The 13,907-nt window shown below is 43.5% G+C and overlaps 1 protein-coding gene across 5 annotated transcripts in view; it reads left to right on the forward strand.

Annotated features, from left to right (window-relative positions):
• The window catches only part of SFXN5 (sideroflexin 5), a 120,098-nt gene that overhangs the window by 42,850 nt on the left and 63,341 nt on the right, over positions 1-13,907 (forward strand). For 3 of the 5 annotated variants that reach the window (XM_066377999.1, XM_066377995.1, XM_066378000.1), the window contains one exon: positions 1,352-1,377. In XM_066377999.1, coding sequence (XP_066234096.1) covers positions 1,352-1,377 — 26 coding nt within the window. Of the gene's footprint in view, positions 1-1,351; positions 1,378-1,810; positions 1,836-13,907 lie in introns of all 5 variants that reach the window. The other 2 variants (XM_066377996.1, XM_066377997.1) reach the window with 1 other exon arrangement.

The raw sequence follows: 13,907 nt of genomic DNA on the forward strand, positions 1-13,907 counted from the left end.
TAGATGTAATTTAAGTACAGTGTGTCCGTAAAGTCATGGTGCACTTTTGACCGGTCACAGGAAAGCAACAAAAGACAATAGAAATGTGAAATCTGCACCAAATAAAAGGGAACCCCCCCCCCCCAGTTTCTGTAGGATGATGTGGCAGCATGTACGCATGTGCAGATGGTGACGTAACACCGTGTATACAGCGGAGCAGCCCACGGCCATGCCAGTCGAGATGTGGATGGTATAGAGGAAAGTTCAGTGTGTTCTGTGGGTCGCTAAATTCGAATCCATGACCAAAGTGCAATGTGAATATCGGCGCGTTTATAACAAAGCGCCACCACATAGGAATAACATTACTCGGTGGGATAAGCAGTTGAAGGAAACCGGCAGTTTGGTGGAGAAACCCCGTTCTGGTAGGCCATCAGTCAGTGACGAGTCTGTAGAGGCTATACGGGATAGCTACCTAAAGAGCCCTAAAAAATCTGTGTGTGAGCCCACATCGAACTGCACTGAATAGGTATGAAACTGGGAGCGTTTTCCTTTTATTTGGTGCAGATTTCACATTTCTATTGTCTTTTGTTGCCTTCCTGTGACCGGTCAAAAGTGCACCATGACTTTACGGACACACTGTAGATGAGCAGTTTGCTGCTATCCAGCTACCAGATGCCATAAGTTAGATGTTGGAGACAAGAGGCTGCCCAGTGACAGCAGTGGGGATGGTGGAGGGATGCCACAGTCTAGGGGCCGTGAGCAGTGAGGAGATGGCATAAGGGCTGGACTGTGCTTCACAGCAGCTCCATCCTGCTCTGCTGAGGATGTCTAGCCAGGGTACTAGAGATCAGAAGAGCCCTGGCACTTAGAGGTACACACCTCACGTGGGTGGGGAATTTCCTTTCTAGAATTGGTCATGATGCCAGTGAAGTGAGGGTATGTGCTAGGAAGACAAGCTGAGGGAAGAAGGAAGACATTCTGGGGCTTTCGAAGACAATGCAGTGTATGTGACGAGTGTGGGCAGGGCACTGTGTCTCATGAAAGAAACAATGGGAGGGCCACCAGGTGTGAGGCAGTGGTGTCCCAACTTTGGGCATCCCTGCCTTCAGGAGTGGGCCTCTGGGTTTTGGAGGGGAGTGAGAACTGTCTGGCTAAAGGGGAACAGAGGGAGGGGGGACACAGGGGAGCCCTCTGCACTGGGGAGGGCCAAGCTGGAAAGAAGTCTGGGGACTGGAGGTGCCTCTCCTTTAACTGACTGGCACCCTTCAGTGGGACCAAGACTAAGCCCAGAAGCTCTTCCAGGATCTCAGCTGAGAGGTTGGTGGGGCCGAGTGGGGGGATTCTAAGGCCTGACTCCTCTCTCCTCTCACAGGGTACATTCCTTTTGGGACGCCAATTGTAAGTATTACCTTCAAAGAACATTTTTTCCCCTAAAATATTTTTTAATGTATAACTTTACATCATTGCTCATAAGTGTTTGACTGAGTTGTTGATTTAGGATAAAATCCTGGAAGGGAATTACCGGAGAAAATAGCATACATTTCTTCTTACTTCTCTTGCTTTGTACTGTCGACTTCTTTCTGTAGAAGGCATGTCAGAGTACACTCAACACAGAGCCCCAAAGTGCCTTCATCCCTGCACACTTTCCATCCTGAGCATTCTCACTAAGCATGTTGGTTTGGTTACAGGGAAGTTTTCTCCAAAATCTTGGGGAGTCAGAAAATTAGTGTGATTTCTGAAAACTTAAGTTTTGAATTACTCAAAAAGGATTTCATCTTCTTTTTATTCAGTTTTAGTATCAAGGTTAAATTTACTCTTAATTTTTTTATAGGGGAGTGAAACAAATGTACAGAGAGGTACGTTCATCATAAATGTATGCACAGTCTCGGCCGGATGGCTCGGTTGGTTAGAGCGTCTTTCCGAGGTGCAGAGATTGCCGGTTCCATCCCGGTCAGGGCACATACAGGAACTGATCAGTGTTCCTGTCTCTAAATAAATAGTTTTCACAGAGTAAGCTCATCCAAGTAAACATCACTTAGGTAAAGGTTTAGAGCATCATCATCATCTCAGAAACCTCTGTTACTACCCCCACCATAGGAAACCACTTTTCTGACTTTCTTCACTATAATTCTCATTTAGCCTGTTTTGAGCTTTATATAAATGGAATCATCAGTATGTACTTTTTTGGCCTTTGGGTTCTTTTACCAAAAATTATAAGACTTATCTGTATTGTTCTATGTAGTATTTGTTTTTCATTGCTGCATAAGATTACATTGGTATAACAATATTGAAATGTCTTTATCTACCCTACTGTTGGTGAAAATTTGGGTTGTTTCTAGTTTGGCATTCACAACAAACAGTGAGGCTTTGAACATGATTGTGTAAGTCTTTTTATAGGATGTATATATCCTCATTTCTCTTTAATTATTCCTAAAAGAATAAAGAGATAAGAACTAAATACAGTGTATGATCCTAGAATCAGGATCCGGGCAGGTGTATGTGTAAAATTGTATTGTAGTCTCTTATAAAGTTAAACATACACTTACAATGTAAGCCAGCAATCCTAACTTTATGTATTTGCTTCAAAAAAAATGAATACACATGTCCACACAAAGATCCATATGTGAGTGTCTATAGTAGCTTTCTTCATTTTAGCCTAAAACGGGAAACAGACAAGAATGACCAGTAAATGTTAAAACCACTGGGTGAAAAACTGATGGGAACAGGATTTACCTAGTCTCAAAGTTTCCTATATATCATTCCTTCTATGTTTAACAGTTGGTACTCTTCTGTAAATAAGAGATTTCCCTTCTGCCTCCTCCTTTAATGTGTTACAAAACTATCAATATGATCTTGTGTATTTTTTCTGTTCAGTGGGTAATAATTTACTCCTGTCATTACTCATTTTTATATACAAATTGTGCTAAATTTGACCAGTAGAACCCTTAAAGCAGTTTCTCTGTCTATTTGACATGTACTTCTTACTCTTCGAGTACTTCAATACTTTCTGGATATTCCAGACTCATCCTGTAGTTTCTCTACCCCAGTCCTAGAATTATTCATTTCTCCAAAGAGCACTGGTTCCTTTTATAGGATAAAGGTATTTAGAAACCAAAATTTGGATTCTGGGTGTGCTCATTGTTACCAAAGTGTCATTGTTGCTAGGCTATCTTTGCAGATAGAGTTAGGAGGTACAACTTTTTAAACATCATGAGTTTGTACTAATACCTCTAATTCCAATCCAACATTTCAGAGTTCTTCCCTCCTTCATTACATATTTATGGGCCCTCTCCCTGAATGAGAATCTGACAACCATGTTTAGAAGTTTTTGAATCTTTTTCTTCTCATATGTTTATGTTATTTATTTGCTGTACTGTTAGGTTTATTTGTTTCTGTTGTCATTCAACTTCAGTTATCCATTCTTGCTGATTTATTTTTGGAAATATATAAAATATCAACATAGTTCAAAAGTTAAAGGTATATAAAAACTCATAATAAAAGTTTCCTCTATCCCTTCTACCTCCTTCCCACTCATCCTGTAAGTAAATAATTTTATTCTTCATATTTCTTTTGTAAAAATAAGCAAACTATAAAACTTTTATACAGTATTTTTCTTTTTCTTTTTTGCTTAATGACATATCCTAGAAGTCATGGTGTATCAGTTTATAGAGATCTCCTTGTTCTTTTATTTTTAATAGCTACATAGTAGCCTACTATGTGTAAGTACCATAATTTGTCCAGCTAATTTTCTATATATGAACATTTAGGTTAATCCCCAAATTTTGCCAATATGAATAGTACAAGAGTGGATAACCTTGTGCAATTGTTTTTTTAATATTGACAGTAAATTCCTAGCTTCTATGTAGGACTACTTAAATAGACATTTCTGGCCATGAGCAAGAAAAAAGAGAGAAGATGCAAATAAATAATATTAATAATAAAAGTATAATACCTACAGATACAATAGAAGTTTAAAAGATCAGAATGCATTGAACAATCTAGGACAATAAAGCTGAAGACTTAGAAGAAATGGATACATTTCTGGGAAAGTTTAAAACTACTTAGTAGGTATAGTAAATTTAACAATTATTTAGGCATCTCGTGTGTGTGTGTGTGTGTGTGTGTGTGTGTGTGTGTGTGTGCGTGTGTGAGAGAGAGAGAGAGAGAGAGCTAGAGAGAGAGAGTGTGTGTTTGTGTGAATGAGTGCTTTCTTTATTAGGCTAAAGTCCCTCTTTGGATAATATTCAGAGTGTTTGGGCAATACACTTTGTGAGTCCTCCTGGAAATGTATTTTTTCCCCCTCTCATGCCTGATTCTCTCTTCCATTATAGGTAAACTTTCCCCCCTCCCCTTGGGATCCTTTGGTATTTTCCCTCTTTATCTTCAGAATTCAGAAATATCCTCAGGATTAAAATTTTCTTCTCTGTATGTTTTATAAAATTATACAAGTAATACATGAATATGTTCTTGGAATTCCAAATTACCACCAAGAATTATTTAAAGACTATTTTAAAAGTTATGCAAGTAATACATGAATATGTTCTCTCAGCTCAGAATTCAAACAATACAACATAAAGTACTAAAATTTCCTCTGACAACCCTCAACCCAAAATCTGCTCCCAGAAGCGAGCTCTCTTAGAAGTTGGGTGTGAACTTTCAGGTTTTTTTCTATGTATTTGCATATATGTGAATCATCATTTAAACTATTAAAATGATGTTAAACTATAACTATATTATTTATTTACCTACAATTAGCTGATTACACATAGCAGTTTGCCTAAATAAAGATCTGCTTAATTCATTCACTCATTCATTTGTTATTCCTGCTGAATTGTAGTCTTCTGTGGTAGACTGCAAGTGGCAAAAAGCCTTTGTAAATTCGAGGCTTAGCAAAAGGCTGAGTTCTCCCTCCCCTCACCTCCATATTGGCTATGAAGCTGAGTATTTGCACTCATCCCATAGCCCCACTTCACTTGCTTCCTTAAGTTGCTGGAAGCAATTTACATGCCCTTCCTCTCACCCTTTGTTTGTTCAGATGCTGGTTGATTTCACTTATGCATGGTGGGGGGATTCCTGTTTATACCTTAAGAGAGTTCCTGTTTTTGCCTCAGATGTGTGACTTTGTATCAAAGACTTCCTTATTTGCATATGGCTATATAATAAAGCAAATGGGGGGGCTGTCCCTCTCTTGGATATTACCATTAGTATTGAAGAGGCCTCCTGATCCCATCCTCTTTTCTCAGTGAGTCTATTTTCTTAATTCCACACTGTTCTCCCTCAAGACCCAGAATTTCTAGCCATGCTGGTCCGCAGCAGTCTTCCCTAATGATGAGTTTCAGTTGTGTCTGATTATTTGCTAATCAGAAATAAAAGTACAGTATTGTGAAAAATTCTTTTCATGCTTTTTTTTTTTGTAGAAGTATGAAGATTTCTCAAAGGCCCATTCTTGATAGTGAATTTGCTGTGTAAATGGCTATGTATCTACATTTAAATTTTTGATAGCTATTGCCAAATTACCCTTTAGAAAGGATAGATTTCATCATACCTTTGAAATACTGGCATTCATATTTTTAGTGGGTTGTTTTGTTTTTTTGTTTGTTTGTTTTTTGGCCAGTCTTAGGGGAGAAAAGTAGCATCTCTTATGGTTTTCATTTTTTATTTCCCTGAAGATTGTGCTTTTTTGTGTGTGTGTGTGACAGAGACAGAGAGAGAAAGAGAAACAGAAAGAGGGATAGATAGGGACAGACAGGAAGGGAAAGAGGTGAGAAGCATCAGTTCTTCATTGTAGCACCTTAGTTGTTCATTGATTGTTCATATGTGCCTTGATGGGGGGGCTACAGAAGAGTGAGTGACCCCTTGCTCAAGCCAGCATCCTTGGCCTCAAGCCAGCGACCTTGGGCTTCAAGCCAGTGACCTTTGGGCTCAAGTCAGCCACCATGGGGTCATGTCTGTGATCCCAAACTCAAGCCAGTGACCCTGTGCTCAAGCCAGATGAGCCTGAGCTGAAGCCGGTGACATTGGGGTTTTGAACCTGGGTCCTCTGCATCCCAGTTCGATGCTCTGTCCATTGCGCCACCTCCTGGTCAGGCAAGATTGTGCTTCTTTTCAAGTATTTATTGGCCATTTGTATTTTGTCTTCTGTGAACGTCCTGTTCATATCCTTTGTCCATTCTTCCATTGGCCATATTTTCCTAATTATTTGTAAGAGTTCTTTATATATTTTGGATACTAATCCTTTGAATTTTTATGTTGTAAATTTCTTCTTCCAGCTCTTTCCCTTGTACTCTCTGGTGTCTTTGTTGTAGAAAATTTTGAATATTGATGTTTTTAATGATTTTTCCTTGCCTGACCACGTGGTGGCTCAGTGGACAGAGCATCGGACCGGGATGCAGAGGACCCAGGTTCAAAACCCTAAGGTTGCCGCTTGAGCATGGGCTCATCTGGCTTGAGCGTGGGGTCTCTAGCTTGAGCGTGGGATCATAGATATGACACCATGGTTGCTGGCTTGATCTCAAAGGTCGCTGGCTTGAAGCCCAAGGTTGCTGGCTTGAGCAAGGGGTCACTCACTCTGCTGTAGCCCCCCCCCCCCCGTCAAGGTACATGTGAGAGCGCAATCAATGAACAACTAAGGTGCCGCAATGAAGACTTGATGCTTCTCGTCTCTCTCACTTCCTGTCTCTCTCTCTCTCTCTCTCTCTATCACACACACACACACACACACACACACACACGCACGCACAAAAGATTTTTCCTTGGATTGATATTGAGTCTTGTCCCAAGTTTTCACCTTCATCTCCTTTATTAATATGACTGGACTTGTAAGACTTGTATCTAAGAAATAGCTCTTAGATAAATTTGTCATTTCTTTTGTTTTTGTTTACTAACTTATTTTTGTTTTTATAATATCCTTTGGCCTCTTTTATTTGTTTGTAGTTAAGTTTATTTTTCTATTTTTTGCCTTTAATACTTATTTTTTCTCATTTTTTCCTCCTGATAAAAAGTATTTAGGGCTGTGATTTTTCTTTTGAGTATATCTAGAACCTGGCTATATCTAATATATTACTTTATATAGTGATCTCTGTTTTTATTTTTCAATAATTTTGAAATTATAGTTTTTAACCAGAGAATTTAATCGTCTAGGTTTTTCTTTTTAATTTTAGAGAGAGGAGAGAGAGAGAGAGTAAGAGAGAGAGAGAGAGAGAAGGGGAGGAGCAGGAAGTATCAACTCATAGTAGTTGCTTCACATATATGTCTTGACTGGGTAAGCCTGGGATTTCAAATCAGCAACTTAAGCATTCCAGGTCAACACTTTTATCCACTGCGCCACCACACGTCAGGCTAGCGTTGTTTTTGTTTGTTTTTCTTTTTCTTTTTTTTTCTTTTTCTGAAGCTGGAAACGGAGAGAGACAGTCAGACAGACTCCCGCATGCACCCGACCGGGATCCACCCGGCACGCCCACCAGGGGGCAACGCTCTGCCCACCAGGGGGCGATGCTCTGCCCCTCCGGGGCGTCGCTCTGTTGCGACCAGAGCCACTCTAGCGCCTGGGGCCAAGGCCAAGGAGCCATCCCCAGCTTCCGGGTCATCCTCGCTCAATGGAGCCTCGACTGCGGGAGGAGAAGAGAGAGACAGAGAGGAAGCAGAGGGGGAGGGGTGGAGAAGCAAATGGGCACCTCTCCTGTGTGCCCTGGCCAGGAATCGAACCCGGGACTTCCACACGCCAGGCCTACGCTCTACCACTGAGCCAACCAGCCAGGGCCTATTTGTTTGTTTTTTTAATGTGTATCTTACTGATTTTAGAGAGAGGAAGGGAGAGAGACAACAACATCTGTTCCTCTATGTGCCCTGGTCGAGGATCAAACAGGCAACCTCTGCACTTCTGGACAATGCTCTAACCAATTGAGCTCTCTGGCCAGAACTCAGTCTTCTAGCCTTAATTACATAGAAGAACACAGTTCAAATCCCATCTGGGTTTTTTTTAAATGTATTACTTTATTATTTTCTAGTTTGTTTGGTTCTTTTCAGAGAGAGTGACCGCTACAATTCTGCCATTTGAGATAATCGTGTGGTTTTCTTTGTAGCATAGTATATGATTATATCAGTTAGGATCAGGATCACCTACATATAAAAAAGTTCAAAATAACAGTATCCTAAACAAATTAATTTCTCTCTCTCTCATGTCAAAGAAGTTTGGAGATAGGCAGATCCCCACAATGCCGTGAGGAACCCAGACTTCCATTTTCTCTACCATTATCAGTGCTCTCTTCTATCTTCAAAATTACCTCATAGTCCATAATGGTTGTTGGAGTTCCTGCCATCATGTCCACAGTACAGGGAGGAGAAAGAAGGAGTGAAAGGGTATACCTCCCAACTGAGTCTGTTCCCTTTAAGAATCTTCTTCAAGGATATACACATTGGTTTTGTTTATATTTCATGTAGAATTTGGCTGGATTATAGTTGATCCCTAATTATAGGGATTCTGTTAGAAAGAAAGGAAAAATGGTTAATAGGTAGGCAAATGGGAATCTGCCTCAAAAATTTTATTTTATTTTATTTTATTTTATTTTTTGTATTTTTCTGAAGCTGGAAACGGGGAAGCAGTCAGACAGACTCCCGCATGCGCCCAACTGGGATCCACCCGGCATGCCCACCAGGGGGTGGTGCTCTGCCCATCTGGGACGTTGCTCTGTTGCAACCAGAGCCATTCTAGTGCCTGAGGCAGAGGCCACAGAGCCATCCTCAGTGCCCGGGCCAACTTTGATCCAATGGAGCCTTGGCTGCGGGAGGAGACAAGAGAGACAGAGAGGAAAGAGAGATACAGGGGTGTAGAAGCAGTTGGGTGCTTCTCCAGTGTGCCCTGGCCGGGAGTTGAACCCAGGACTCCTGCACGCCAGGCTGATGCTCTACCACTGAGCCAACAGGCCAGGGCCCTCAAAGTTTTTTATAAATATTTTATTAACACTTGAAAAAAATACATGATTTGGCAGTATCATCTCTTTGCCAAACCAGAGAAGTTGAATTTTGGGCTCATTTCCTCATAAAAGGCCAACTGGACCCTTACAGAATTAATGGCTGCCACCATCTGAGAGGAACTTGCTAATCCCAGGGATGCCAGCACTGTCTCTAGTCGCAAGGTATAATTGAGGGCACTCCAGACATTTGCACTCTCTCTTCTTCCTGCCCAAGATAGGTCAGTCATTTCAGGGTCATTATAGCCTTGTAGGCGTCCAGTGAACTTGGGTGCTGGTCCACTCATTGTCCAGGGCTCACTGCTGGAGTAGATGCTGTGAACATCCTGTCAGCACCAACACTGCCCCAGCCTACAGCAAATGTCCCTCGGTGAGTAAATGTGTGGGGTATGCTGCCTGGGACTCTGAAATCCTGTGTGAACACTTGGTTGAGGTGAACTGGTAGCTTGGCCTGAGTGTCTCCCATTGGGCCTTGGTAGTAGCCAGAGCCAAAGTGACAATGCTCACCTAGACCCACTCCCTCGTCCCAAATATCCGTGTTCAGGATTAGAACAGCTGGCCTACAGGCCAGGTCCTGAAAGTAGGCTTCCTCCTTGGTACGTTAACTTGGACAAGCAATGTGAGGACACACTGGTCCCACTCGCTGCCCAGGTCACTGCCTTGCCTTGTGTGGAAGGAGGCTGGCCGCTGCTCTGGCGCTTTGATCAAGGTCTGGCTCCCACCAGCCACAGCTCCTCGGAGGCCCCTGGTTCCTGGTAGCACGGGACATCTCAGCAAATGCCTGGTCTGAACAGGAGTGAAGGTTCCAGTCCACACCTTAGGGAAGCCCCTGGTGGGATAGAGTGGGTAAAAAATATAGACATGCAGATGCCACTAAATGCTTACCAAAATAGAGACGGGGGTGCTGGCGGATATACTAGGAACTGGGTCGTGAGTGATGAAGGGAAGGGGTAAATAAGGTTGGCAGGTACCTTGACTGAGATACTTCTGGAAGCAATATTCAAGTTGCCTTCTTCTGGCTTGACCCTGCACTGTTCCCACCTAGACTGAGAGGAACCCTGCCCCCACCCTGCTCACTCCCAGAGCTCGGGAGAAACGAGCTGGTTTTCTCCCAGAGGCTGGTGCCAGTTTAGTCAGCAGATTTCACAGATCTACTGGCACTCATGTAGCGTCTTATTTTAAGCTTAACATTTGAAGATGGGAACTTTTCCCCCTTCGATGTGTGGCAAAGAGATCCCAATTTATACATAAGCATGGGGCTAAGCCAGTGCCCCAAGGCTGGTCCCCAGGCTAGTGCAGTGCATGGCTTTCCTCCCTCGGGTTCTTAGAAGGACCCTGCCAACCATAGCCACTTTTTAAAAATTGGTTTTAGAGAGAGGAAGAGAGAGAGAGAAACATCCATGTGTCATTCCACTTATTTATGCATTCATTGGTTGATTCCTGTATGTGTCCTGACTGGGAATGGAACCCACAATCTTGGCGTATCAGGATGATGCTCTAACCAACTGAGCTATCTAGCCACTTTTGTAATTGGCAGTTCATTCCCAGGTTTCCACTGAGAGGTGTGCAGCACTGTCATTTCCATGCACACGTGGCTGGGGAAGGCAGGGCCAGTGCTCTGGCCCCATCTCATCCTCTGCATTTCCCCACCTGCCTGCCTGTGCCCACAGCCTTGGCTACCGCAGCATCTCAGATGCTGGGTTTCTCTCATGGCCCTGAGCTTCTCCCGGGCATTCTGTGCCTCCCTTCTCAGCCCTGAGCTCCCCGTGTCACGGCTGCCTTTCTCTCCCTCTCTGTGTCATTCTGGGAATTTCAAAACTGAAGGCCTCACTGCCCCATATCCAGCTGGGGGACTGAGGAGGGCAGATGGACACTTTGGTCAGTGAGCCTAGTGGCCTTGAGTTACATCCATCCCAGACTTTTGTCTTGGGCCATTTAGGACTAGGACTCTGTACTCTGAGCTCTCTCATTTTGTAGCACAGGTGACCAAGTGGACTTTGAAGCCCCACTTCTCAGAAGGTGCTGGTATTTACAGTCCCTTCATACCTGGGGAGGAGGGTGGACCACAAAGGTCCACTTTACGTGAGGATTGACTGTATTCCCAGGACCTTTGGGACATCTCCCAACCTTCCTCACTCAGCCTCTGCTTTTTCACACACGTAAAGCCAGTCCTATTTTTTCCCCATTATGAATGACACCAGCCATTTTGGCCTTGTTTATATCACATAAAAAGTGTTGCTCAGTTCAGCTGGATTGACCAGTCAAGGACAAACATTCATTTGACAAAAGATATTGTCTTTAACTGGTTGGGATCCTCTGAATAACAGCACCCCTGATGCACTAAAGTGTGACTGTTCAGATCATTAGCCACATAAATCAGAAGATGGAGACAAAGTAGAGGGAAAAAGCAGGCATGTTGTTGAGTACGGGGCTCTTGGCAAGTCTTTGAAAAATGGAGAGGAGCATTTGGAATTGAGTGTGTCTGTGCGGAGGGAAGGGGGGTAATGCCAAAGGGAAGGGGCTTGCTGCTTTACCAGTGAGGACTCCCAGGTGTGTGGGAAGTGAACATCAAATGGTCCCGCTGCTCTGAAACTTCTGGGAGCTCTTGAGAATGACACAGTTTAAACAGATACTATGGAGGTAGATGAACGCTGCAAAGAAGGCGAGCAATGTGCAGGGGAACATGTGATAGGGGACAGGGCCTCACCTTGAGGGCCGGGGAAGGCTTCCTGAAGTAAGTGACAACTCAGCTAAAAGCTAGAGGATGATTAGCCAAGTAGAGACAGGTGGAGGGTGAGTAGGACATTATTTCTATCATTATCTTGCTTAAGCAAGATAATTCTGTACCTATAGCTCTGTCCCCTGATTTGTTTCACCACCCAGTTGTTTTGACACACACCCTGTTTTCTCTGGATTGTCTACACTTTTACATAAAAAAAAGTCTTCAAGCCTTGGCTGGGTAGCTCAACTGGTTAGAGCATTGTCACAATATGCCAAGGTTGCAGGTTCTATCCCCAGTGAGGGCACATATAAGAATCAACCAATGAGGCCCTGGCCGGTTGGCTCACAGCTGCTGTGTAGGAAGTCCTGAGTTTGATTCCCGGTCAGGGCACATGGGAGAAGCACCTATCTGCTTCTCCACCCTTCCCCCTCTCCTTCCTCTCTATCTCTTTCTTCCGTTCCCACAGCCAAGGCTCCATTGGAGCAAAGTTGACCTGGATGCTGAGGATGGCTTTATGGCCTCCACCTCAGGCATTGAGGATGGCTGTGGATGCAGCGGAGCAACACCCCAGGTGGGCAGTGGGCATGCCGGGTTAATCCCGTTTGGGCACATGCGGGAGTCTGTCTGCCTCCCCACTTCTCACTTCAGAAAAAATACAAAAAAAAGAAAAAAGAATCAACCAATGAATACATAATAAGTGGGACAACAAATTAGTGTTTCTCTCTTTCTCCTCCCTCCTTCCTCTCTTTCTCTAAAGTCAATAAATTTAAAAAATCTTCTTTTCCTATCATTTGAGTTAGTTTTGTATAGACAGTGGCGGGGGGGGGGGGGCGGTGTTTGCTCATGTCTCTCTTTCTGAGTCCCAGTATCACAAGTATACAGAATTGTGACCAGTGGCCTTGGTCCCCTGTTCTTGTGTTCCACTGTCCATATCCCCCTTGTGGCCAAGTAGATTCGGATATTTGGTGGTGCCTTTCTCCCAGACTGAGACCTCATCCTCTGCAGAGGTTAGAATACTTGGAAGGAGGAGGCCTGAAGGGAGATGTGATTTTTCTTGTGAGCCAGTTTCCATGTGGGTACCACTGATTGGCCCCATCTCAATCCTGTCCTGAGACAAGGCTCAAGCACAGACTACCTTTCATCCTTTCCAGGGTGGCCCTGGGCTTGGACTAATGGTCACCAGGTGGAGTGGATGGATAAACTAGCTGTTGCTCAGGAAGCAGTATCACTAGTAAAGACATAATTCAAGGTGCATTAATGGTGTAGAATAGCCTGACCTGTGGTGGCACAGTGGATAAAGCGTCGACCTGAAAATGCTGAGGTCGCTGGTTCAAAACCCTGGGCTTGCCTGGTCAAGGCACATATGGGAGTTGATGCTTCCAGCTCCTCCCCCCTTCTCTCTCTCTGTCTCTCTCTCCTCTCTCTCCCTCCCTCTGTCTCTCTCTCTCCTCTCTAAAAATGAATAAATAAAATTAAAAAAAAAATGGTGTAGAATATTGAGCCAGGAGAGACGGCATATTCACTCTTCCTATGTGGTGACCTCCCTATTAATGAGACTTTGTTACTATAGTGCTGTACAACAAACATCTACAAAATTTTAGTGGCAGCCATACACATTTACTTATAGGGATCTGGGGTCTAGCTGGTCTAGACTGGGCTTGACTAAAGCATTTCTGCTTCTAACTACAGAGTCTGGGATCAACTGGGGATCAACTGACCCAGGCTGCACTCTGCTGCTCACGTCTCTCACCCTCCTTGGACCAGGACACTAGTCAGAGCACGCCTCCTGGCAGCAATGTTAGAAGCACCAGAGAGTGACTGAAGCACAAGAGGCTTCTGAGGCCTGGCTCAGAACTGGCACACTGCCACTGCCTCCCTCATGCTGTTGGCCAAAGCAAGTCATGTGACTAAGCACCAAGAGCAGGAAAGGGTGTAGATCAGGGGTAGTCAACCTTTTTATACCTACCGCCCACTTTTGTATCTGCTAGTAGTAAAATTTTCTAACCGCCCACCGGTTCCACAGTAATGGTGATTTATAAAGTAGGGAAGTAACTTTACTTGATAAAATTTATAAAGCAGAGTTACAGCAAGTTAAAGCATATAATAATAATTACTTACCAAGTACTTTATGTCGGATTTTCGCTAAGTTTGGCAGAATAAATCTTTATAAAACAACTTACTATAGTTAAATCTATCTTTTTATTTATACTTTGGTTGCTCTGCTACCACCCACCATG

Source organism: Saccopteryx leptura, chromosome 3, assembly GCF_036850995.1.
Source record: "Saccopteryx leptura isolate mSacLep1 chromosome 3, mSacLep1_pri_phased_curated, whole genome shotgun sequence".
Lineage (NCBI taxonomy): Eukaryota > Metazoa > Chordata > Mammalia > Chiroptera > Emballonuridae > Saccopteryx > Saccopteryx leptura.